The following is a 25,685-nucleotide window of genomic DNA, read 5'->3' as shown; positions in this document are numbered from 1 at the left end:
GACAACAAATAACTTGATTTTCAAATCTAACCATACTTAGTTACATTTCTGAATTATTTTGCTGCTTTAATGGAGCCTGATTTTGCAAGTCATATTCTATTAGAACATGCTATACAATTGGGAGTAATCTTGAATAACTTGGAAGCCTATGATTTAGTCACACAGCACATGTGATCTGTACAGGCAGATCAGCTCAGTGAAATGACTGAGATAGCCATCTCCAAAAGAAAGCCAGCCCACTTGAAAATCATGCTGAATCTTTCCAAATGAAGTACCATAGAAAACATCCTCTGTATCTGGGAGTTAGTCCAATAAAACCAAACAAGTCTGACAACAAGGAAGAAGTATGTGGACGATGCGACCAGCATTATGCATTAAGTTCTCTGCTTTTCTACAACTCTCATGGGCCTGCCCTTCACCTGGTTACTGATAATCTGAAACATGAAAATACACTCAGCTTCATTATGAGGTTCTGAATATAAACAGCACAGAAAATTAGCTACTTCTCAGAATACATTCTGTATTACATTACAGCACATTTATTGCAACCTATCATGTCAACACTTTGGCTTGCAAGACAGTAATGAAATTTTTCATTCTACCCCCATTATTCCATAACCTATAAATGAAGTACAGTCTCCACATTTCCCTCTGCTCATTTCATTTTAACTAAAGCTCTTCAAAACAACTGCATCAGATTCACATTACTGCCAACGCATTGCATTGTATTCCATCACTGGGTTGCTATGGTAATAGATGTGATCTAAGCTTTTGCCAAAATCACAATACCTCCCTCACCTTGCCCTTGGGAGAATTTACAAATTCCTTTCATAGAAATGATTTGTTAATTTTGTTTAAAATTATTCATCCAATTTGTTTCCATAGATTTATGTCCTTAAAAGAGAGTCAACAAGTAGTGGTGGTTTCTTAAACTGTAGAAGAATTTTAAAGGATCTTAAGGTCAAAATTAGAGAAGGATTTTTTTAAATATGAGAGATCACTCAAATATTTCAATTTATAATTTTTTCAACATTTTCCCATAATAATCATACAAAATGGGGTCATTTTTATATAGACATATAAAGTAGAGCTGTAGGACAGATCTTGGGTTTTCATTAACTAAAGCGAAATGAAAAATAGTTAGGGGGTGGTTTGAGGGGGTGCAGAGTCTAAAACGAAAGCCACGTTGCCCTCTGGCAAAAACAAACTTTTCAAAATAAAATAGATTCAAGAAATATTTAATTCATCTTTAAGTCATCCAAAAATGGCAATCAGGACCTTGCTAAAGATATCAATTCTTCAGCCCTCAGCCTTCACTTTAGCTTGTGGCGAAGTTTGGAGGACCCAGCAATTATTCAAGTACCTGTAAACAGGCTGCATTTCTCTGGCAATACCTATTACAGCACCCGACTGGAACTTGTCAAACTCTTCAAACAGGTCCCTGATGTTAGACATGTACTTCAAGTCCAGGTCCAGCTGCACAATACGCGTCATCTCTACAAAACAAAAGGAGGAAAAAAAAATTCAGGGCACGTGTAGGTCACTGGGAATAGACAGGATGCATGACATCCTTTATTCATTCAAAAGGCACCAAAACGTCTCGGACAATATTAAATGTCAATCTACGTACATGTCCAAAGATACCGATGGAAGAAACATGGAGAATTTAGCAAAAAATAAAGAAAGCTTCATTCAGTCTTACCATGGGGTGGCCATGGTAGGGCGACAGTATTAAAGCTAATAAATCTTTTAGATGGTGCTGTTTATTTTCTTCTTTGTGCGGTCATAGAGCAATGAACTAATAAATATATAGGTCAAATGGCACAGAAACAAACCCATCTTTAGCCCAGCATGTCTTATTTACACTGAACCAAATTACAAATATTAGGTTTGTAGCCTTCTATGCCTTAGTATTGAAGTAGTAGTTAACATGCTTCTTAAATGTTAGGAGAGTATCTGCCCTCCATCACCTTTTCAGGTAGAACATTCCAGACTCCAGCTGCCTTAGATCTTAAATTCTTTCCTAAATTCTTCATTCTCTAGCCCACAAGGGACAACAGTTTTATTTTTACAATATATCCCCATCATTATTTTATATACCCTCTTTCAGATTATCCAGAGTCTCTTCCCTACAGTGAAAAAAAACCTTACTTATCCAGTCCCTCCATATAACTGAAATGCTCCAATCCAGCCAATGTCTGTTGAATCTGGATTGAACATTGGCTCAGAGATAGGGAGTGGAGGGTAGTGTTTGAAGGTTGTGTCTTGAAATAGAGACTAGTGGTGTGCTGCTAGAGTTGGTGTTGGGGGACCTTTGCTATCCATGACTTGTGTATTGCCCTGGGTAAGAACATATTTTATTGTATTTCTACTGCTATGCTGTGAGGTATTTTTATTTTCATAGTTTTTCTGCAAATGTAGTGTGTCCTGTTAGTTAAGCTTCATAGACTAGTGTTTTGGCTTCCACAAAGATGAGAAGCTGTTTGCCCAACATAGGAATGTTGTGTCAGCCAATTGGGTTTGTTTTGGTAACATTTTGTAACATTTTGCCCAGTGGGAAGTTTCGAGAGAGCTGGGCAAGATCAGATTTCTGAAGGAACTAGTCTGGTTTGGGGTCTTTTATGAGGAGGTGTGGAGAAGAGCACACGGAAAGATGCTTGAAGGGTCCCACCCGAAGGAGAGACCCTATTGCTAGTATTGCTAGTAATGAGTCCTGACGAAGGGTCTCGGCCCGAAACGTCGACTGTACCTCTTCCTAGAGATGCTGCCTGGCCTTCTGCGTTCACCAGCAACTTTGATGTGGGTTGCTAGTAATGTTTTGTGCAGAGAAATGGTTTCAAGGAAGAAGTGCCAATACTGAGTTAGCCAGTTTGTTCGTGACATTTTTCAAGGGAAATTCGATCTGTGGCTGGCGATGGGAGTTAAGTGCCATGAGTAAAGTGATACACCCAACTGCTACGGAAACGAGCTCCAATATTTATGTGCACAATTAGACTGCTTTAACTGTAATGGGCCCCTTTTTCTCCTTTCTTTTTCTGTAAACAGTTTGTTCAACTTGAAATACTGGTAAATATACTTCCACTGTAATTGTATGCTGGTGTACCATCTGTTATTTCGTGGCGAATGGGGATGGGGCCCTATTCACGCAGCATTCACCACAATTTTCATTCTCTCATTGGAACATTCCGATGCTCTTGTTTGGTTGAACCCGAATCATACCAACCCTAGAGGTGTGTTGATTATGGAAGGTGGTTTTGTCCCCACTGAGTCACGTGGCTGTTAGCAGAGTTAGCTAATGAGCCATGTTTGTTACATGCCATGGTGAGAGTGTTACACTTGTATAAAAGATTTGGATGCAAATGCACAAGACTTAAGCAATAAGATTGTGGATGCCACAAAATTAGGAGATGTTGTTGATAGAGAAGAAGGTTACTTGTAAAGTATGGGGGATCTTGTTCAGTTGAAGCAATGTTTCCCAACCTTTTTTAGCTCAGCACCCTCTGAAGTGCCTTCACACTTGCCAATATTAAGCACAATATACATTCCAGCACCCCCAAAGTATAAAAACATTTCTACCATATGCCAACATAAGAAAAATAATTCTGCTTCAATTTTAATTTGTCTTTAAACCTAGTTTACACAGTACCTTTGACATCAATGTGATCGTTGAGCTTGATGGGTTTTTTTTAGCAAGAGTTGAAATATTTGGTTCAAGATTTGACAGCAAAATCCTTAAGTCCCCAGTGTAACAATGTCCATGCGGTTTTTGCTTATTGTGAGTATGTGGTTCACTGCACTGAACCCGCTTTCAACAAGGTATGAGGAGGGAAATACAATGAAGAGCAATTTGGCTCTTCTCCAAAGACCAGGAAACTTCACATGATAGCGTAGCCACATACAACCAAAGCCAACATTTTGAAAAGCATTTTTGCTTCTTCACCATTCTGAATAATGATAATTTCTTCTTGCAATCTCTCTTCCTGTTCTTCCACCTTGCAAAGAAATGGGTTAAAATTACTCAGTCCGGAATTTCCAGATCGTTCAAATTCTGAAAATCCTTCTTCAGTGACTGCAGGTGGAAGCAACAGGCAGTGAAAGGGAGTGCCATATTTTCCATGGAGGGAAACTGTGAGAACATTCTTCTCCCTGTGTTCTGCTTATACATTTCCAATTTCCTGATAAAATTGGGCATGGCACATTTTGTTTGGATTAAATTGAAATTCTCACCATGCAGTTTCATAATTTAGAATGTTCATTTTGTTGTACAGATCGGCTAGGTGTGCCACAACTCCATGTAGAAGTTCAATTTTGTCTCCCAAGCTCTTGTTGACTTTGAGCAAAAATTCAACCAGCGTCAAAAAGATCAAAGAAACATTTTGAGCAGCAGCCTTTTGAAAGCCAACATACTTCAGGTTGAAGCAGCAAGAGTTCAAACTCTTCATCGTTATCTTGGCATAAGTAGCAAAATATTCTGTTATTTAATGGATGAGCTTTAAGTTGTTGATATATACAAATATTACAAGAGTCATGCTCGTAAAAAGTCGCTGGCTGAGGTTTTTGGCTGTGAGATGTTGACGATGAATTACACAATGGATTGCAAGGACAGGTGTGTAAAAAGGGCCAGTAAGATCATTGGTGACCGAAGCCATCCCAACCACAATCTTTCTTTTTCAATCTTTTTATTAGTTTCATAAAAATAAACATAACATGGTAATGGTACAAAGTTATTGGGAATACATTGTTATAATCAGCATAAGTAATTATAAAGCCAGTTGACACTTAAATAATAAAACTCCCAATCATATAGGATACAGATGAATATAAAACAAAGAAAAATATCTAAAAAAAATCATGAAAAAGGAAAAAAAAATTATAACCTCCCCCCAAATAAAAACTAATCTAAACAGAATTAATCAACTAAACTAAAAAAAAGACATGGGCTGTTTTGTAACATCATTAAAAAAAAGAGAAAAGAGAAAACCTTAGTGTCGACGACTCCGTTCCTCTCAACCAATATTACAAAGAAATAGAATAAGTTTGGAAAACGTCAAATTACATCATATGAAAATGTTGAATAAATGGCCTCCAAGTCTTTTCGAATTTAATAGAGGGATCATAAACAACACTTCCAATTTTTTCCAAATTTAAACACAGCGTAGTTTGAGAAAACCAATGAAATGTGGTAGGAGGATTAATCACTTTCTAATTCGGCAAAATGGATCTTCTAGCTATTAATGTAAGAAATGCAATCATCCGACGAGCTGAAGAGGTTAAATGACTTGATTCTATCATTGGTAACCCAAAAATAGCAGTAATTGGGTGAGGTTGTAAGTTTTTATTCAAAACTGTTGAGATAATATCAAAAATATCTTTCCAGTATTTTTTCAACAAAGGACATAACCAAAACATGTGAGTTAAAGAAGCTATCTCGAAATGACATCTATCACATATTGGATTTATATAAGAGTTATAACGAGATAATTTATCTTTGGACATACGAGCCCTGTGCACTACTTTAAACTGTATCAACGCATGTTTAGCACATATAGAGGATGAATTAACTAATTGAAGAAGTTTTTCCTATTTTTCAATCAGTACACTGATCTTAAATTCTCTCTCCCAATCAGTTTTAATTTTATTAGATACATCAGAACATAAATTCATAATTATATTATAAATAATTGCTACAACCCTTTCTGAAAAAGATTTAAATCTAAAATTTTTTCCAAAATATCCGTTGGATATAAATTTGGAAAATTAGCAGAAACAGTAATTAAAAAGTTTCTAACATGTAGATATCTAAAAAAGGGAGATCTAGGCAAATTATATTTATTAGATAGTTGTTCGAAGGACATAAAACAATTATCCAAAAATAAATCACAAAATTGTACTATACCTTTGATTTTCCAATCTAAATAAGCTTGATCCATAGTGGAAGGTTGAAAAAAGAAATTAGATATAATAGGACTTGCTAAAATAAATTGGTTCAACCCAAAAAATTTTTCGAAATTGAAACCATATACGTAAAGTATGTTTAACTATTGGGTTATTCCAACCACAATCTATTCCAGTTGTACCATCCGGGACAAGGTACTGCAGCATAAAAGCCAGGACCAACAGGCTCCGGGACAGTTTCTTCCACCAGGCCATCAGACTGATGAATTCATGCTGACTCGAGTGTACTCTATATTACATTGACTGCTTTATTTATCATAAATTATTATAAATTACTATGATTGCACATTGCATATTTAGATGGAGACATAGCAAAGATTTTTACCTCATGTATGTGAAGGATGCAAGAAATAATATCAATTCAATTCTCGCACAGTTGACTCATCCAGTTGTATCCCAAATTCTACTTTTTGTAGCTCCATTCGTAGTTTATATTCAATGTCTTCACTCATTTTGTCAATACAATGAGCTAACAGGGTTATTACTCAGAGGAATTGATTTTAAAATACTGATATCCATTTTGAGAACAGTGGTGAGCACTTCTGATACAGCAGGCATTATTAATCATCCACCAATCGTAGGAGATTTTCCACACTTTGCTATCATTTCGGAATTGTTACAAGAAGCAATGAGACCATTATCAAGATCATTTTGATCTTTCTTGGCAAATGACTTGAGTGTGCAACACTTTACAAATGCTTCTTTCAACTTTGCAAACTGAGTAATACCTTAAGTAGCCTTTTCAGGGTGTCTTTTATGGAATTGATGCTGCAATCTTGATGGTTTCATGGCTTCATTAGACAGTACAGTATTACGAATGAGACAAATGGGGTGTTGCAGATCTGATGGGAATGGAACATAACCATGATCCAGGTATGTAACATTGCACTTTCTGCAGCTTCTGTTTGTCAGCAGGATTAGAATTCAAGGCTTCAGCGATTTGAGACTCAGAGATCACGCCAAATGTACTCATCCACCATTAATAGGGCTAAATTAAAATAAAAAATTAACACAATCTGGGAATGCCTATTGGATGTTGACAATGGCAGCCAGTTGACATAGATGGTAGCCGCACACAGTGGAATGCTGATGCGAAGATGAAGACGATCACAACAGCGAAAATTTATTTTGAGACAAGGATTCAGATTGAAATTTGAATATTAGTCGGGATAGAACTGGTGTTTGGCAAGCTACTATTCCACTTAGCACAATTGACCGGTCACACAAGGTCTCATGATCCCTAAAGATGGTTGTTGACTGCAGATATGAATACCGAGGAGGAATCCGTAGGGTTCCTCCTGTGTTCCAGTGCCTCATCCTTTTTTTTGGAAGTGCCTACTCTGCTAACAGTCAGGTCTTGTACCTCAAGTTAGGGTGCCGCTTTCCACACTCCCCCCAATGACTTCTATTACTTCTAATGCTCCCTTAGGACACGTACCCACCTCCTCGGGGGTACCACCCCCCATTGGGATTCACCGAGCTTCAAAGTGGTAAATGGATTTCAATAGAGATAAGTGAGAGGTGATGTATTTGGAAAGTTCAATCAGTACAGGACTTCAAACAAAGAACAGTACAGCACAGGAACAAGCCCTTCATCCCAAAATGTTAAGCCAAACTAATTAAATTAGTGTGCAAAGGCCCAACTAAACAAAACTAATCACTCCTGTCTACACGATGTCCATATCCTTCCACTTCCTGGCACATTCATGTGCAGCTGAGTGCTTCTTGGACAGTAGCATATTTGGCCCCACCACCACCCCCGGCAGCACACACTCAGGCACGCACTACTCCCTCTGTAAAAAGAACTTGCCCAGCACATCTCCTTTGAACTTAGCCTCTTTCACCTTGAATGCATGCCCTCTGGTATTAGATATTTCAACCCCGGGAAAAAGATACCCTCTGTCTTCTCCATCCGTGCTTCTCATAATCTTATAAATCTCCATCATATCTCCCCTCAGCTGTCATTCCAGAGAAAACACCCAAGTTTCTCCAACCTCTCCTTATAACACACGCCCTCTGTTCCGCCTCCAGCAGCGCTGTTCGCTTTGTATGCAGTTTGTGTACAAACATCAGTTCCTGTTTGTAAGCTGTTTTTTTTAAAAACATCATTTGTAGCACGGGTTAATTTGGATTTCAACTTGGAGGAAACAGGGTAGAAAAATATTCATCTTCACCCACTGTATTTGCCCTTGAAACTGCAGTATCAGTGAGTCTTAAGCTTTCTCAATATTGGTAAACACTGAGCAGAGGTACTTTGAAGGAAGTGTTATGTTTATCGTTCATTGTAATTAAGCTATCACTGGGCCACGAGTTCACTCTAGTCCACAGCATACCTATGAAATGTTGTATGTGCGTATTACCTTGTTTAATGCTGATCATGATAATAATCAATAATATTAGTGTATTCAAGCCTGTGACAATTCTGCATTGAATCTAATACATATTTTACTCAACTTTCTGCAGTTTCACAAAGTTTTCTCATTAAAAGGCCTGAAGAAAGCTTCCGGCTCGGGTGATTCTTGAGCAGATGGTTTAGCTCCCTGCCTAGCTTTGTACACAACTTACTGTGAAGGCAGTAGAGTGAAAAGATAACTCCTCTTCAAAGGCAATGACCGTGGACCGTCAGCTTCTGACCTGATCAACGTCGATCACCAGAACCTAACAGTGAGGTCAGAATGCGGCACGTCGAACACATCTTTGTGATGCATGAAATTATCCACAATTGCCATAACCGCAGCACGCACTGGAGCTGAAGTAGCAAGAATGAGGTTGTGCTAAACATGACAATGAGATGTAAATGGAGAGAGCACGCATAGACACAGACAGGCTACATTAAGTGTGCTCAGGGAAGAGTGTGGAACGGAGTCTGCCTTATTAAAGGCAAAGGTGTATGAAGCAGCAGCTGACTCAGTGGTGAGTCTACAACCAGAATCAGTCATGCTTTCCCATAACAGACAATGCAGCTTAATAAAGAATATGCCCAGACACACTCTGGCTATGAAAATGACCATGCTCCAGCTCTACAGGTGGAAGCTGTCCACACCACACTGCCAACAAGTATTCCACATAGTACAGGCATTGACACCCAAGGTCTACAACAGCAAAGACCCACAGTATTCCTCTCCTGCAGTTCCACCACAGCAAAGTCAAGAATTGCTACTGATGCACAGTCTGAACTTTTGTCCACCCTGGGACACCTATCTGGCAAACTAGTCTCCACAATGCCCTCATTCAGGAGCCACAGGCGCATTAGATTTGGCTCGTCGGCACCTGGTCACAGCAGGACTAAAAGTGTTTGACAACCAGCCTACCAGTTACCTGTCCAGCAAGTTAAGCTTTAGCAATGCCGTCAAAGGACAAAGTCTCAAATCTAGTGAACAGCTAGACCTCCTCTGTGTGGAACCACTGCAACATGCATCAAGGGTAGGGCAGTGCACATTGCTAATGCAGCTATGGATTGGAAAATGCTGAGGAGGCTGGGTAAATATTAGGGCTCTCCTGAAGCAATCGAAGAATCTCCTTTCAGCCACACCCAATAACTTTCCAAAACTCTCACACAAAGGACTGTGAAAGCTACTAAAGCTTGCAGATCTGATCTGAACAGTAAAAAACAAGGGCTACCTACCAGAACTGAGTTCCTTGGACACTACAAGAGGAATGAACGTTACAGTGGAGAAACAGCTGAACACCATGCCAGTAAAGTGGATAATTGAAGGTTGCACGTATAAAACAAAACATGATGGCTCCCACCTACCACTTTCGTCCTTTCTGAAATTCATCTGATGACACGCAGAAATGCCAAATGACCTAGTTTACACTCTCAACTTTCACTCAAAGAGAAGTGTCCAGAAGAGGTTTGGAAAACCAAAACCCCTGACACAATCAACAAAACTGAAGTAGACCATGCTGCTGTGAACCCCGATAGACAGTGCCCTTCTACATAAGAAACCTCACTCTTAAGGAAGTGCAGGGGGTTCAGAGAAAAACCGCTGGTAGACTGGCGACGCTTTGTAAAGGAGTACTCAATTTGTTTCGATTGCCGTTCTTCAGCGGAGCACCAAGCAAAAAACTGTAAGGCTATCATACACAGCACTTCATTCAGGGCCAACTCCTTGAGTTACTGCTGGTTCCAACACACCGCATGGTGGGGAGACAGCTGAGCATCCATCAGATGTAGCCACCTCCTCGTGCACAGTGGTTTGTGGTTTCCAAGGCGAATCCTGCTCCAAAATAGATCTAGTCAGCATTTACCCGAAACGACGTCCTGAGCAAATAACGTAAAGTCACATTCTCTGACACATTCAGTTTCCAAGGTTCTGTCTCCTCATACACTCTAAAGACTCAACAACAAAATACTCTGAAAACCCATCTTGTAGGCATTCTACAAATTCTTTGTCTTTGGATCCAACATCAACCTGATATTCCCCAAATACTTGCCTATTGAAATCCCCCGTGACTATTGTAACATTGCTCTTTTTACATGCCTTTTCTCTTTAACATTGAAATTTATATCATGCATCCTGGCTACTGTTGTTAATACAATATCCTGGATTTTTCATTCAGTGATGAATAGTGGGCTTTTGCTCATTATCTGACAACCACCCATGGTTTTTTCTATTGGTTTGTGAAAGACATCTTGTGGTGATGAGTTGGCCAAAACAATATAGCACCATCTGGACCCTGTGTGAGTGGCACGATAATAACATTTCTCTTCAGAAAGACCCAGGAATAGAAATTTGTTTGTAACATGCACTGAGCACACACCATATCTACACGTATGCATTTGTTCTTTACCAGTTTATAAAATTTTAAGAGGTATAGATAGATGGTAAACACAAGAATGTCTGCAGATGCTGGAAATCAAAACCAACACACATAAACAAATAAGGTAGATGGTATCTTCTTTCCTGGGATTGAAATTTCTAATACCAGAGGGCATGCACCTCAGAGGGGGAAAGTTCAGAGAAGATGTGCAAATAGAATGGGGGATGCCTGGAATGCATCGCCAGGGATGGTGCTGAAGGCAGATATGACTGAGGTTTTTTTTTAAAGAGGCTCTGAGACAGGCACAATAATATCCAGAGAATGGAGGATGTAGACCACCTTCAGGCTCGAGAACTAGTGTAATTAGGTATTACTAGTTTAATTAGTTTGACACATCATGGACGGAAGGGTCTGTTCCTGTGCTGTAATGTTCTACAACCCATGTTCTTTCTTCTTTGCCCTCTGGGATATCGTACTTCTGAACAACTACGCAGAGCCCCTTTCCCCTGCCAACTCAGTTTGAATGCTTAATCTCAGGCTACGTCCACACTACGCCGGATAATTTTGAAAACGCCGGTTTCGAGTAAAAACGACAGGCGTCCACACTAAGCATTTTTCAAAATATCTCCGTCCACATTAGACGGATATTTGGGTGAATCTCCTCCTACTGGGCATGTGCAGGAAACACAGAAAACAAGCGAAGAGCAAACGATATACTTGGTGCGCGTTTGTCCAGTTACAGAGTAGAAAAACTTTAAAGGAATTGCTCTTGGCTCTCGCGTAGGAGGACTTAAAACTTAAAAAAAAACAAATACTGGAGCGTACGGAGGCAACCGACAGGGAGTTCACGGACAGTATGACCCAGCTGATGACGAACATTGAAAAACTGACTAACTCTGTTGCATTAATAAAGCACCTTGTTAAATGTATAAAACGTCTGCATCAGCGTTATCTTGTATTTCCATACAATGTTACATTAGGCTGTTACACATCTATTGTCAGAGAAGTACTTGCATAAATAGGTAAACCACCTTCATACAAGCAAGGACAGAAAACAGGGCAAAGTGAGTATACTTATTTATTCAGTAAGCTATGGGTCAACTGGCTTCAGTCTCGTCCGTCTGTTCTGAAATTGTTAGGTGGTGGCGTTCAAGAAAACAACGAACATCTGTTCCAGCACGTCATGACAGCATTTTTAAATAGTCAAAAAAACTCACTTTACAATTTAACTCTTACGCTGTTCACACCGACTGCGCGTTATAACAGCTTGTGCAGTACCAAGCAGAAGCAGAAAAAAGCATTGTTGTTGTGGTGTTGTCATGACAGCATTTTAAAATCTCTCTGGTTACCCCTTACACACTACGCCGGATATTAAGCGTTTTCAGTTTTATTCACTCTGGAGAGTGTTTTCGAAAATCTCCGTTTTCGGGGGCTGAAAACGTCGGCTCAGTGTGGACGGGAGGGCAAAATGAAGAGAAAAAGCTTTGTTTTCAAAATGATCCGGCATAGTGTGGATGTACCCTTAGAGTAAGGAATGTTTCAAACTGTTAATGTCCCACAGGGCATGCAAATCCTGATTAACACATCTCTTCTTGTCAACTCCATTATAAGACTTTAATGCATTTCCCCAACAATAATCCTTATCTACCTAATGGCAAAATGAATTACAGGTGTCCCCCGCTTTTTGAACGTTAGCTTTACGAAACCTCACTGTTACGAAAGACCTACATTAGTTACCTGTTTTCGCTAACAGAAGGTGTTTTCACTGTTACGAAAAAAGGCAGCACACGGAAAAAAGCAGCGCGTGCCCCGAGCAGCCCCTCTCCCCGGATTCAGAACTGCATTCTCACCGGCATTGCTTAAACACATGCCTGTGAGCAGCCATTAGTAAGGAGTTCTAAGTTATCGGAAAAGCCTAAAAGAGCTCGTAAGTGTGTTACACTTAGCGTAAAACTAGACATAATTAAGCGTTTCAATCGTGGTGAACGAAGTAAGGACAAAGTGAGTTTGGCTTGTGGAAGTTGACGAAGATGATGTCCAAGAGGTTTTGGCATCCCATGACCAAGAACTGATAGATGAAGAGCTGATGCAATTGGAAGAGGAAAGGATAACAATCGAAACCGAATGCAGTAGCGAATGGACCGAAAGTGAACTCGTTCAGGAACTGAACGTGAAGCAACTGCGTGAGGTTTTCGCTGCAATTATTGCAGAAAAGTATGACTTTAATTTTGAAAGGGTACGTCGGTTTAGGGCATATTTGCAAGATGGTTTGAGTCCTTACAAAGAACTGTATGATCTAAAAATGCTCGAGGCTAAGCAGTCAAGCATACTGTCGCTTTTCAAGCCTTCTACATCAGCCACAGCAGATGACAAACCTCGACCTTCGACATTGAGGCAGGCAGACATAGAAGAAGATGACCTGCCTGCCCTGATGGAAACAGACGATGAGATGACACCCCAGTGTCCCACCACCCCAAACCCCAGGCCGCGGACAGATACCGATCCGCGAAGAATGCAGCAGTAGCCGGGACGCACCCAGCACACCTTTAAGAAAAAAAGCCGAAATAAACAAGTTAATTAATTAGGTGCCGCCTGGCACGTAAATGTCGGCCCAGATCAGAGGCAATTGCCGATGGTGTCGCCTCTGATCTGGGCCAACATTTATGTGCCGGGCAGCACCTCATTAATTAGCGAGTTTATTTCGGCTTTTTTAAAGATGTGCTGGGTGCGTCCCGGCCACCGCTGTACCCCTGCACCCCTGCATGCTTTGTGGATCGGTATCAGTCGGCAACCTGCAGGGTGGGGGCCACTGCACCAGCCAACCTCCGACAATTCAGCCTAACACACCATCATCAGTGTGCTCAGCGCTGTCTTCCCAATTCCGTAAGTGATACTACACTGTACATACATTATTTCTACTTTATATCGGCTGTGCATTTTTACGTGTTATTTGGTATGATTTGGCAGCTTCATAGCTTAAAGGTTACTGGAGAGACTGTTTCTGCGAACAGCACTTGTGCCACGTTTCTGTCGAGAGCGCTTGCATGAGATTTTCACTACGGAGAACAGTGCAGCAATGATTGTAGAGAAATATTTCTACTTTATATAAGCTGTGTATTTATCATATCATTCCTGCTTTTACTATATGTTACTGTTATTTTAGGTTTTAAGTGTTATTTGGCATGATTTGGTAGGTTATTTTTTGGGTCTGCGAACGCTCACAAAATTTTCCCATATAAATTAATGGTAATTGCCTTTTCACTTTACAACATTCCAGCTTACGAACCGTTTCATAGGAACACTTTACCTTCGGATGGCGGGGGGAAACCTGTACCTCTAAAAGACTGATGAACCACAATTACAACATAAAAGATCCAGGAGCCACTCTGCTCCTTTGGTTTTCACTGAAAGCCCCAATGTCTTCCCTTTCCCCTAACCAGTCCTTTTTATGTCTTTACTTCACTTTTTCTCTGTAAGATAGTCCTTAAATTTTTCACCAGATTCTTAGTTAGCTATTCTAATTTCACCTCAGCTTGCTGTACTTTGACCATGTTTGATAATCCTTCTGTGATGCACCTTGAAACACTTTCCTCAATTAAGGTGCAATTTAGAAAGATAAGCTATAGTTGTTCTCTTGTTTAGGTGTTTTCTAGGTACAAAGTTCAGTAAAAAATCAGTGAAATGTTTCAATAATAGAGCTTTAAACAGTTCATTTTTCATAGCCAATGTAAGACCTGACTAAAACAAAGACTTTTTGGCAGCTCCATTATAATCATTAGTGTAATGTACGGCATTGATTCTTGAGACTTCGACGAAAACATGTCCCACTAAGAAAAGTGCTAATTCTGTTGAAAATGAATAACATTTTCTTATTTAAAATAATCAAGGTTGATCATCTGAGGGTCTTTTGCACAAATGCAGCATTTTTTCATACGTTTGTTTTTAATTTTATATATTATATGATATGATAGCCCAATACCCACAAAATCAGTTGTCCTCAGACAAGAGATTATCTTTTCAACTTGATAAAAAGTGTGAAAAATATCATTTTAAATGTATAATATATATGCCAGATGAAAGAGTAGAGTGAAAAACCTCTTTAAAACTGAAAGCAGTGAAGTTTCAACAATATTTACTCTTATTTTGTGGTTGCTCAAAATGTGTCCCAAGTTTTTGTCAACGCCGTCAGATACTTATTTAAAAAAAGCAATAAAATCAGGTAAAAACATGGTCAACTATATTCCCGAGGACCCCTTTCCACCCTCCACATCTGCTAAATGCAACAAGGTCAAAAGAGCTCCTGTAAGTTGGCAACTTTTTCAATAATTTTTATATATTTATTTATCTTGCTACTGTCACAACCATGACGTGTCAACACTGTCTCTTTTGTGTAGAAAAATTATTTTAAATTATGACATAAATTTATGCATTTTAAGTAGAGGCCAGGGGCAGCTAGCAACAGAGGGAAAACAAGTTGGCTCCTGTATACAACTCATGCACGTCATGTAAAAAAGTGCGTTTTGTCACCACCGTCAGAGCTTGACGGCATTGACAAAAACATCCAAATCATCCTCAGTGGAGGCTTGAATATAATTTATGATCACAATAAATAGTAATATGGCTTGTAATGTTTCATTAACCTGTTTATAATATACATAACTTCCTTTTTATTTCTTCTACACACAGGCCTACAATATTTCCTTACTATATGAATCCCCAATGACTAAAACCATAAATGAATTTAGTTGCACCATTTCATAATCATTTTATAAAATTTCACCAAATTAAACATAATTAAATTCATAGTAATTTTGCACAATTTCATAGTAATTCCATTAAATTCTGACCTTCCTTTTATATATTTTAGGACGTTATGGCTAAGCAGCAGCTATCAGTGGAGGAACGAAGGAGAAGAAACAGGGAATACCAAAAAAAGCAGAGAGAGAAAATATATAGTGAGCCAGAATTAAAGAAGGAATACCTGAGAAAGGAAAAGCAAAGATGGAAGAAGAGAGTAGAGGATGGGAAGAAAAGAACTATCGGTGATTTGAATGAAAGGGAAAAGAGGAATAAGAGAAAGGTGTGGAAACGAAGACAGCAAGAGTCAAGAGAGCGTAAGAGAAAGGGCCCAGAACGCCGAGGAACTCCCCCAGATAGTCCATTGGATCAGACTATCCAGGAGCCAGCTTGCAGTAGGCAGTCTATAGCAGGGGAAGGAGAAAGAAAGAAAACAAGAGCAAGATACTTGAGAGAGATGAAAGCTTTCGAAAATAAACTTCAAGAGATAATAAGAGATAAGAACAAACTGAAAAAGCATTGGTGACGAGAGCAAACTATAAATAAAAAAACACAAGAATTACTAAGAAAAACAACAGAGCAAATGCTACAGGGAAGCAAACTCAAAAACCCCTCCATCAAGAAAACCCTGCTCTTCCACAACTGTCTCATTCAAGAATTTAATCAAAACAAAAATAATTTACAGTCGTCCCGCAGGTCTGCTCAAACATCAAAGAACTTGACTCTGTCAGGCGGGGTTCTAAAGAAATATTGCCTAATACACCAGACAAAGCAGTTTGGGCTGACACAGAACACACCGCGAAAGAGAAGGACTACTGACAAAAAAATCCACTTACGTTCAAACAATAACCCAGATGGTTCAGGATTTCTACCATAATGCTGCACAAATGACGACTGACAAACAGGACACGATAACATGGAAGAAAATAAAGCATCAGAGAATGATTCTGACTGACACAATATTCAACCTCCACAGGGAGTTCATCAAAAAGGAACCAACTGTAAAACTCAGTTATCCATCCTTCTGTGCTTTACATCCATTCTATGTCACAGCACCAAAGCCATCAGATCGAAATACAAAGCTGATGTTTGAGGTCCTAAGAGTGTATGGCATTGTCAAGTCTAGCAAATTGGAGGATAGTTTTGAACTTGTGTGTTGTTCTCAGACAAGTGAGGCATGTCTCTGTGCTCCTGCACCCGGTGTCTCCACAAGCACACACTTCCCACCCCACAGCAAGAGTTGACCGATGTTGAGTGGCAGCAATGGGAATGAATTCAGAACCGAAAAGCAGATTGAATTCACTACAAGACTTGTGAAGCACAATGGCACACTGGCAGAGCTCATCAAACTCTATGAAGACAAACTAAAGAGTGAAACAACAACACATGTATGCTTGGTTCAGAACCAGTCCAGGGAATACAGGAGCATGATACAGAACTGCAATGAAAGCACTGTATTTGTGCGTGTGGACTTTTCTGAGGCATGGAAATGCAAATATAGTTCTGAGGTACAGTCACGCCATTTTGGTCAGAACCTCCCACAGCTCAGTCTGCACACTGGCATGTTCTACACAAAAGAAGAGAAAGCAGGATTTTGTACAATCCAAGAGGCAGGATGCTTCTGCCATTTGGACTCACATGGAACTAGTCCTTAGAGATATTCGTTTAAAATTTCCAAAAGTTGATACCATTCAATTTTGGTCAGATGGCCCCAGCAAGCAGTACAAAAACAAGAATAACCTCTCTCTCCTCTGCGATGTCCTTCTAACACTGGGTTTCCAGAGAAACACCTGGAACTTAGCCACTTCACATGGGAAGGGAGCTTCAGATGGCATTGAGGGAACTGTGAAAAGGACTGCAGACAGCCTTGTACTACGGGGGAATGACATTGTGGATGGCAAGATCTTCCATGAGATGGCTGGGAGAAGCCTTTGCCGTACTTAGCTCTATCATATTGTTGAAGGTGACATGCAGATATATGATGCACTCCTTTCTCAACTACTAAAAGCTGTACCAGCAACAAGGAAAATCCATCAGGTCATACCCTACGGAAACAGCATCCATTGCAGATCATTGTCATGTTTCTGCAGTGAGCCACAGATGTGCCAGTGTTTCAGCCCAACAACATTTCAGTTGACTGAAAATACACATGCCAGGGTACAGGCTGAGGAGAATGATGGCCCTACCACAATGGAAAAGAACAGAGGGCCTTTGGCAATGCTGATGGAGGAAATGGAGCAGGAATCCCAGAGTAGTCCTGACGGGACTATGACAGATATATCTGCTGGTGTCACTAATTGTGGAGATTGGCTAGCAGTCATTTATGACCAAAACTGGTGGTTAGCAAAGGCTGTCACTGTGGATGCTCATCATCAAGATGTTCAAGTGGAGTTTTTCCACCCTCATGGGCCCAACACACGCTTCCATCCAAAACCAGGTGGAAAGGACATGTGCTTCACACCAGGTGAAGATATTCTGGCCAAACTGATGGAGCCATCATCACCGGGTCGTGCAAGCAGGACAAGGGAGATCTACCACCTGTCTGCTGAAGTCATGGACTTCTTAGAGGAGGAGCATATTAATCATCTACTTCCTGATAAAGCTGACTGAAAGTTTTTGAAGATTTTCAAGCCCAGAAATGGATGGAATTTTTTTTTTTTTTTTTAAAGTTCCTGGTGTGTTTTCTGATGTTTATGCTTAAACATTGCAGTTGTCCTGTAGTTTTTATTTTGCTGCTTACCATTGTTAATATTTACAGAAGGATAAAATGTACATGACAACTCGTTATTTGTTGTACCAAATTGTTAAATAAAGTTGTTAAGCAAGGAAGCATTGACTTGAGTGGTGAAAAGGTTGGAATTGTTTGTTGTAATTAGGCCACTGCCACCACCATCAGGTCTCAGTCACCACTGTCAGATGGAACTTTCCTTGTTTTAAATTAACATGCTTATAATCTGTTCCTCCAAAACAGTTGATTTATTAAAGTAATTGTCTCTTTAAAATTAAAAATGTGTTTTATGTCCAAAATTGTTATTTTGTATATTTAATACTAATGAATGACAGTTGCATGATGTAAGAGTTTTTAAAGGAGTACAGGTGAAATAGTATAAAAAATGAACAAAAGTGAATATTCAACATTTAACAGCATATATGTGTACCTATGGTGTAGACAAAATGATTTAAAAGCTCTAAATGTATATAAGACTAAATAAATAGGAATAATTAGTTTTTTTATTGTGTCTGACTGTGTTGACAAAAACTAATGACAGGAAACACAAATATTTTATGAAAAAATTACTAAATCAGGAGGCTGCACCGAAATATTGCTCGATTGCTGAGAGCTTGTTCTATAAACATACAAGTTTAGATTTCTTAACATATAAAATGTTTTCTTTCCAAAATTAAAACCTGTTTTATCCAAATTTTCAACAATCAGTGACAAATCGATTTCATTTAGAGCAATGACCCCCTCCCCCTGAGCACTACGTATCGATCTGTGGTCCACGCATGCGCTGTCATCTACATTGTTCTCTCTGTCGCTGCAATGTGAATACATCAGTTAAGGCCATCTCCCTCATGCGATGGATCAAAAGAGGCTTCAGCTCTGTGTGAAGCATCTGTTAAGGCTTCCTTTTTATCTTTTTTTCCTCTCCTAATGTACCATTTAAAAGGATGTGGTGTGTTCTTCGTGTCGGATGTTGGAGAACTGGGAGATCCAAAGTCTCTGGGGGATCTACATCTGCATGAAGTGCATCCAGCTACAGCTCCTTGAAGACCGTGTTAGGGATCTGGAGCAGCAGCTGGATGACCTTCGGCTTGTACAGGACAGTGAGGGGTTAATTGATCAAAGTTATGGGGAAGTAGTCACCCTAAAGTTGCAGGAGGCGAGTAGCTGGGTGACTGTCAGGAGAAATTGAAATAGGCAGTTGGAGCAGAGCACCCCTGTGGCCATTCCCCTCAAAAACAAGTATATCGCTTTGGATAGTTTTGCGGGGGTGACCTCCTGGGAGAATGCCACAGCGACTGGGTTACAGGCACTGAGCATGGGTCTGTGGTGCAGAAGGGAAAGAGACAGCATCAGCCTGGTTCTGTGTACTGTTCAGTATTCCCTGCCACGAATAGAACCTTTGGCAAGAGGTTTTCAAAGATTGACTTGTCTCAAGCCTGTCTGCAAATGGAGATTGAGAAGTTCCTCACATCAACACTCACAAGGGACTTTTCCAATATAATTGTCTCGTCTTCGGCGTCGCATCAGCTCCAGCAGTTTGGCAAAGAGCAATGGACTAAGTGCTCCAAGGTATCCCAGGGTCACGTTACCATAGACCATAAGACATAGGAACAGAATTAGGACATCTGGTCCATCGAGTCTGCTCCACCATTCAATCATGGCTGATCCTTTTTTTTTCTCTGCTCCTCAACCCCAGTTTCCGGCCTTCTCCCCGTAACGTTTGATGCCATGTCCAATCAAGAACCTATCAAGCTCTGCCCTAAACACACCCAATGACCTGGCCTTCCCAGCTGCATGTGGCAACAAATTCCACAAATTCACCACCCTTTGGCTAAAGAAATTTCTCTGCATCTCTTGAAAGGGCACCCCTCTATCCTGAGGCTGTGCCCTCTTGCCCTCGACTTTCCCACCGTGGGAAAACATCCTTTCCACATCTACTGTCTAGGCCTTTCAACATTCGAAAGGTTTCAATAAGATCCTCCCCTCATCCTTCTGAATTTCAGTGAATACAGGCCCAGAACCATCAAATGCTCCTCATATGATAACACTTTCATTCCTGGAATCATCCTTGTGAACCTCCTCTGGACCCTCTCCAATGCCAGCACATATTTTCTAAGATGAGGAGCCCAAAACTGTACACAATACTCAAGGTGATGCTTCACCCGTGCCTTATAAAGCCTCAGCATCACATACCTTCTCTTGTATTCTAGACCTCTTCAAACGAATGCTAACATTGTATTTGCCTTCCTCACCACCAACTCAACCTGCAAGTTAACCTTTAGGGTGTCCTGCAAAAGGACTTCCAAGTCCCTTTGCATCTCAGATTTTTGGATTTTCTCCTGTTTAGAAATTAGTCTACACATTTATTTCTACCACCAACGTGCATGACCATGCATTTTCCAACATTATATTTCATTTGCCAATTTCTTGCTCATTCTCCTAATCTAAGTCCTTCTGCATCCTACCTGTTTCCTCAACACAACCTGCCCCTCCACCAATCTTCGTACCATCCCATTTAGAAAATACTTACCTTGATGATATCATCATGACTGACAAGACAAGCAGTGCTATAAGCCCCCAAACCGGAAAATGTGTGTAACAACTCAATTCATACTTGGGCCTTGTAAGCTACTACCACTGGTTTCTCCTGAACACTTCTCAGGTTCTGCATCCATTGAATGCACTGTTAGAGACAGGAGCAAAGTGGGAATGGTCAGAAAGATGTGAAAAAGCATTCAAGGAAACAAAGGGATGAATAACATCTGATGAAATGCTCACCCATTATGACCCATCCCTGCCCATCGGACTGGCGTGTGATGCACCCCCTTACGGCATTGATGCTGTTTGTCACACATTATGGAAGATGGAGCAGAACACCCAATTGTATTTGCTTCAAGATCACTGACAAGTGCAGAATGCCAACTACGCACAGATCGACCGAGAGGACCTTAATCTAGTATTGAGAATAAAAAAGTTTCACCACTACCTCTGCAGACAAAAGTTTAAACTAGTGACAGATCACCAGCCCCTCGTGTCCATCATCAATCCCAGTGATGACCACTACCTGTTTACAATGTTGGGTTCCTTCTAAACTACACACCAGAGTGTTCGAGAATCTGCATGAAGGACACCTGAGTACAGTCAAGAAGAGGAGTCTCACCCGGAGCTACGTGCAGTGGGCAGGAATAATTGAACAGATTGAAGTCTTGGCCAAAAGCTATTCAGGATGCCAAAAAGTTCAGAATGTACCCCCACAGGTACTGTTACACCCGTAGGAGGGCTGCCGTCACCATGGCAAAGAGTACATATCGACTTTGTTGGGCCATTCGTGCACTCAATGTTTCTGATTGCTGTGGATGCTGGAGGTTATACCAATGAAGTCAACCACCTCAGCAGAGACGGTCTCTGCCTTGATGACCATCTTGGCCGGAAACAGCTTACCAGAACAAAACAACGTACCACAATACACGTTAGAAGAATCCCCATTGTTCATGAAGAAAAGTGGCATCAGACATTTCAAGTCAGCTCCTCATCACCCATCAACAAATGGGTTAGCTGAAAGGTTTATCCAAAGGTCTACATTTTGTGGAATATCTTCCCTGACTGCACTGTGTGGGTACAATACTGCCACCTTCTCAAGACTGATTAATGTCACGTTTGCCAGAGATAACCGCATCCACAAAAACAACAGGAATAAAGTTGGGCCCCCTGTAGACAGCAAGCTGTAACAGGCAGTTTAGGAGCTCTTGCTTACTGAAAAGAGACACCAGCAAAGCTGGGCCAGAAGCACACAGATCTCATGGTGCAATGAACACAGGCCATGAATCTGCAGCCAGCATCTCAAGTCACACCTCATTTCCCTAGTTCTGAGACGCCAGAACATCGCCAGGAAGTGGGGTGCTGGGGTGGAACATTGCCTTGATAGAGCAAAGACCATTTCATTCCTGGTTCTGGTCCTTTGTCTTTTTCCTCTCTTTGATGTGATGCACGGACAAGGGAGAGAATTTACTGGGTGGTACTGCTACATACTCATTGATGAATGTAAGGCACCTATTTTAAACATGCTTGTTTGCAATTTTTTCAATTCCGATTAAAGTATTAATCTGAAACATTTACTTTATCTCTCACATCTTCCTGACCTTCATTTCCAGCATTTGTTTTGTTTTTATTTCAGACTTTGAGCACTTGCATTTTTATTTTTGCACTGTGCTAGTATTTGCCAACAAGGGACGATTGGAAGAGATAACTTAGTTATCCTGAAACACAAAAATAATTTTAACTTCAAGTATCAACTCAATACCAGTGAAGCCAGTTTCACAGGATATGTTTACCCCCACAGATGCGACTCATTGACATTTTAAAGAAGATAGTTGTGCCAAAGAATAATAGGAGAACTGATAGCTATGTTTAAGATTAAGAGGTGGCTTGACTAGATATGGATATTTTACAGAACTCAAGCTTCAGATTGATCTTACAAAATGCCACATTAAGTGGAAGGTACATATAAATCCTTCAGTACCACATCAGTATTCACAGACACCCACGTTTTTCTGTTGATTTACTTCAAAGTTCTTCTGATTGTAATCTAATATATTACATCTTTAAAACCTTCTGTAAATAGCTGAATCCAATTTGTTTTATTTTGATAAATTCTATGAATTAAAGTCATGCAATATATTTTGCATAAAATATTAGCATGCAATAGAAATCAAAAACTCCCATTATCCCAAAGATACCTTTCATAATTGATTTTTTTTAAAACAGCTACAAAACGAATAATGAATTAGTGTGCAAAGTACATGACTACATTGTTTTCTATCTCTGGGGTCCCAGTTTTATTGGTTTTGTCAACACTGAACAAAATAGTAAATGACCCAGAGTTTCCCCAGGTGCTCTGGTTTCCCCCCCATATTCCAAAGACATACCAGATGGTTAACTGGTCATTGTAAATTGTCCCATGATCAGGTTAGGGTCAAATGAGGGTTGTGGAGTTGCTGAAGCGGTGTGGGTCAAAGGACTGTTAGGGTCTACTCTGCGCTGTATCACTAAATAAACAAACAATGCTAATGAAGCATGCCGTAGTACTATACAAATTCAACCAAGGTCACACTGGGGGAAAAAACAGAAATCAATTAATCTGTGCCATATGCATTCATCTTAACAAGAGTTATGTTTTGCCAGGTGACTTCTCCCTCGCTGCTTTATGAGGTTATGAATATTTTCTTCTCCAATGTCCTTCTGTGCCGAACTGTAAAAATACTTCAGCGCGAGCCTGGATTTATACTATATTGGCCACAATGTTAATGCGAGAAAGATAAAGTCATTTCATTTAATCTCTTACTCAAATTTAATTTCACTAACAACACAATTCACTTATTTACCTGGAGTGGCCACCAACTAAGTATAGCTTAGTTGGAAGTAACGTAATAATGGAACATTTGCAATCGAGATCAAAGCCATTATTGATAAATTCTTGAAGCATATAAAATGAAGGGCCTTACACTCAGCATTTTTCTGATCAGATCCACCAAAACCTGCCCAGTGCCTAATACCTCATTACAACAAGGTTCAGAACACAATCCTGGGTATCATGAACTTTCCACTTTCCAGGAGTTTTCACTCAAAGGCAAATTATAGATGATGACATTCAGTACATACAGTAGACACATCTAGCTGACTAGTAAAGGGTAAATGAAACTCAAGACCCGTTACAAAATTCATGGTCTGCCATGCTTCCATAATCTCATAAATGCTGAGAGCTGGATTTCCTACAGCAGGTTCCTCAGAGCACTGGCATCTCAGTACAGGCCATCCCTGGGCCCTGGGTTACAAACACCGGGAACATCCCTACATAGAGCAAGCTCCCAAAATATTAAGTTCATTAGTGCAACCTGTTCACATATGTTAATTACTATCAATGACAGAACTAGTTTCCCCCTTCCTTCAAGTTTAGCATTTTTCTTTCTTTTCACTCTTGCGTGTTTTTAAAAAATTCATTACAGTAGAGTGGCGGTATGGCAAGCATATTGGGTGACTTTTGGGTATTTTCTGACTTGCGGACAAAACTGAATTACAGACGTCTGCAAAGACAGAACGTACTCATTATCTGGGGACAGCACATCACCAACACAGACCACACTTCTCCAAAAGCAAGTCTAAGCAAGTGGGAAGAATGATTTTGGCTTTACAGTTTTTCTTAAATTCTACACCCATTCCATCAAGCAATTAAAAAAACCTATTGTGCAAAATTTAGCATTCAACAAAACCATTGCAAACTTTTTTAGGACACTTCACTAACCTACTTCTTGAGACCTCTGCAAGAGCCACAGGATTAGTTCACCTGCTCCTATCTTTCCTTCCACCATCTTTACAAAACTGACATCTTCTACAGACTATTCACATATTTCAAACTTGACATATACTTGTTAATTTTTTTTGAAAAAAAAACACTACACATTAATACACCCAGATGTCTTGCAGGAGTGAGTGGACAGCTCACCTGGTGTACTGCAAGCAACAAGGTCAAACTAAGCACCCTCACCATCCAGGACATGCCCTTTTCTCATTGCTACCTCAGGGAGAAGCGTGAAGATCCACACTCAACAAAGTTGGAACAGCTTCTTCCCAACCGCCATCATATTTCTGAACAGTCCATAAACCTTTGAACACTGCTTTGCTATTTTGCACTATTTACTTATTTTTATATTTCTTATTGTGACTTAAAGTAATTTTTTAATGTACACAAAACAATGAATTTCACGATATACGTAGGTGATAACAAACTTGATTCTGGAGGATTGACTCTTCAAATGTATGAGTTTCTCACTCATTCCTTTACATAAATAATGCATTTTTTGAGTTGTAACTCAGCCTTTGCCATTAACTTGTTCCTCTCTTCCCAGTGTGGTTCAGGTACAAGCATTGGACCACATCCACTACTCGCAAGAGAACATTCCTTCTGTATCAGTTGATTTGTCTATTGCAGACATCAGCTTTGATGTTTGAAACTCGGAGTCAAGGTTATTCAGGGTGGTTTTCACAGGGAGAGTTATCAAATACAAGTGCCCAGATGCAAGAGCCACAGGAATTAGGTCACTGCTGTCTATGTCAAAATATTTATCTCCAGCACAAGACACAGATGTTCATGCCAAGACTACTGGAAACAGATGGCAGTGTACCATTAAATTTTCAGTTTAATAGCCTACTACCTGCAAGCCTACCAAGCTAAACAGTATGGAATCTACTATTTATGGGATCATCATTCAAGCCCTGCAGACACTACAGTCATTACAGGTGCTGTTTTCATCTCCACATTTATTATAGCAAAGACTTCAATTGCAGAGATACTGGTGAAACCTGTCATTGTGTCCCTGTGTCCTCCAGGTTGAAAAGAACAAAATAACATGTGTTTTGTCACTTTCCCAAATGTTATCTCACACGT

At 40.1% G+C, this 25,685-nt stretch overlaps 1 protein-coding gene across 1 annotated transcript in view; it reads right to left on the bottom strand.

The window, feature by feature from the left end:
- xxylt1 (xyloside xylosyltransferase 1) overlaps nucleotides 1-25,685 on the bottom strand; it is a 175,292-nt gene that overhangs the window by 90,999 nt on the left and 58,608 nt on the right. The window contains exon 3 of the mRNA XM_063044860.1: nucleotides 1,364-1,496. Coding sequence (XP_062900930.1) covers nucleotides 1,364-1,496 — 133 coding nt within the window. The remainder of the gene's footprint in view (nucleotides 1-1,363; nucleotides 1,497-25,685) is intronic.

This window comes from Mobula hypostoma, chromosome 4, assembly GCF_963921235.1.
Source record: "Mobula hypostoma chromosome 4, sMobHyp1.1, whole genome shotgun sequence".
NCBI classification, from domain to species: domain Eukaryota; kingdom Metazoa; phylum Chordata; class Chondrichthyes; order Myliobatiformes; family Myliobatidae; genus Mobula; species Mobula hypostoma.
This window is presented reverse-complemented; position numbering and strand designations above follow the sequence as displayed.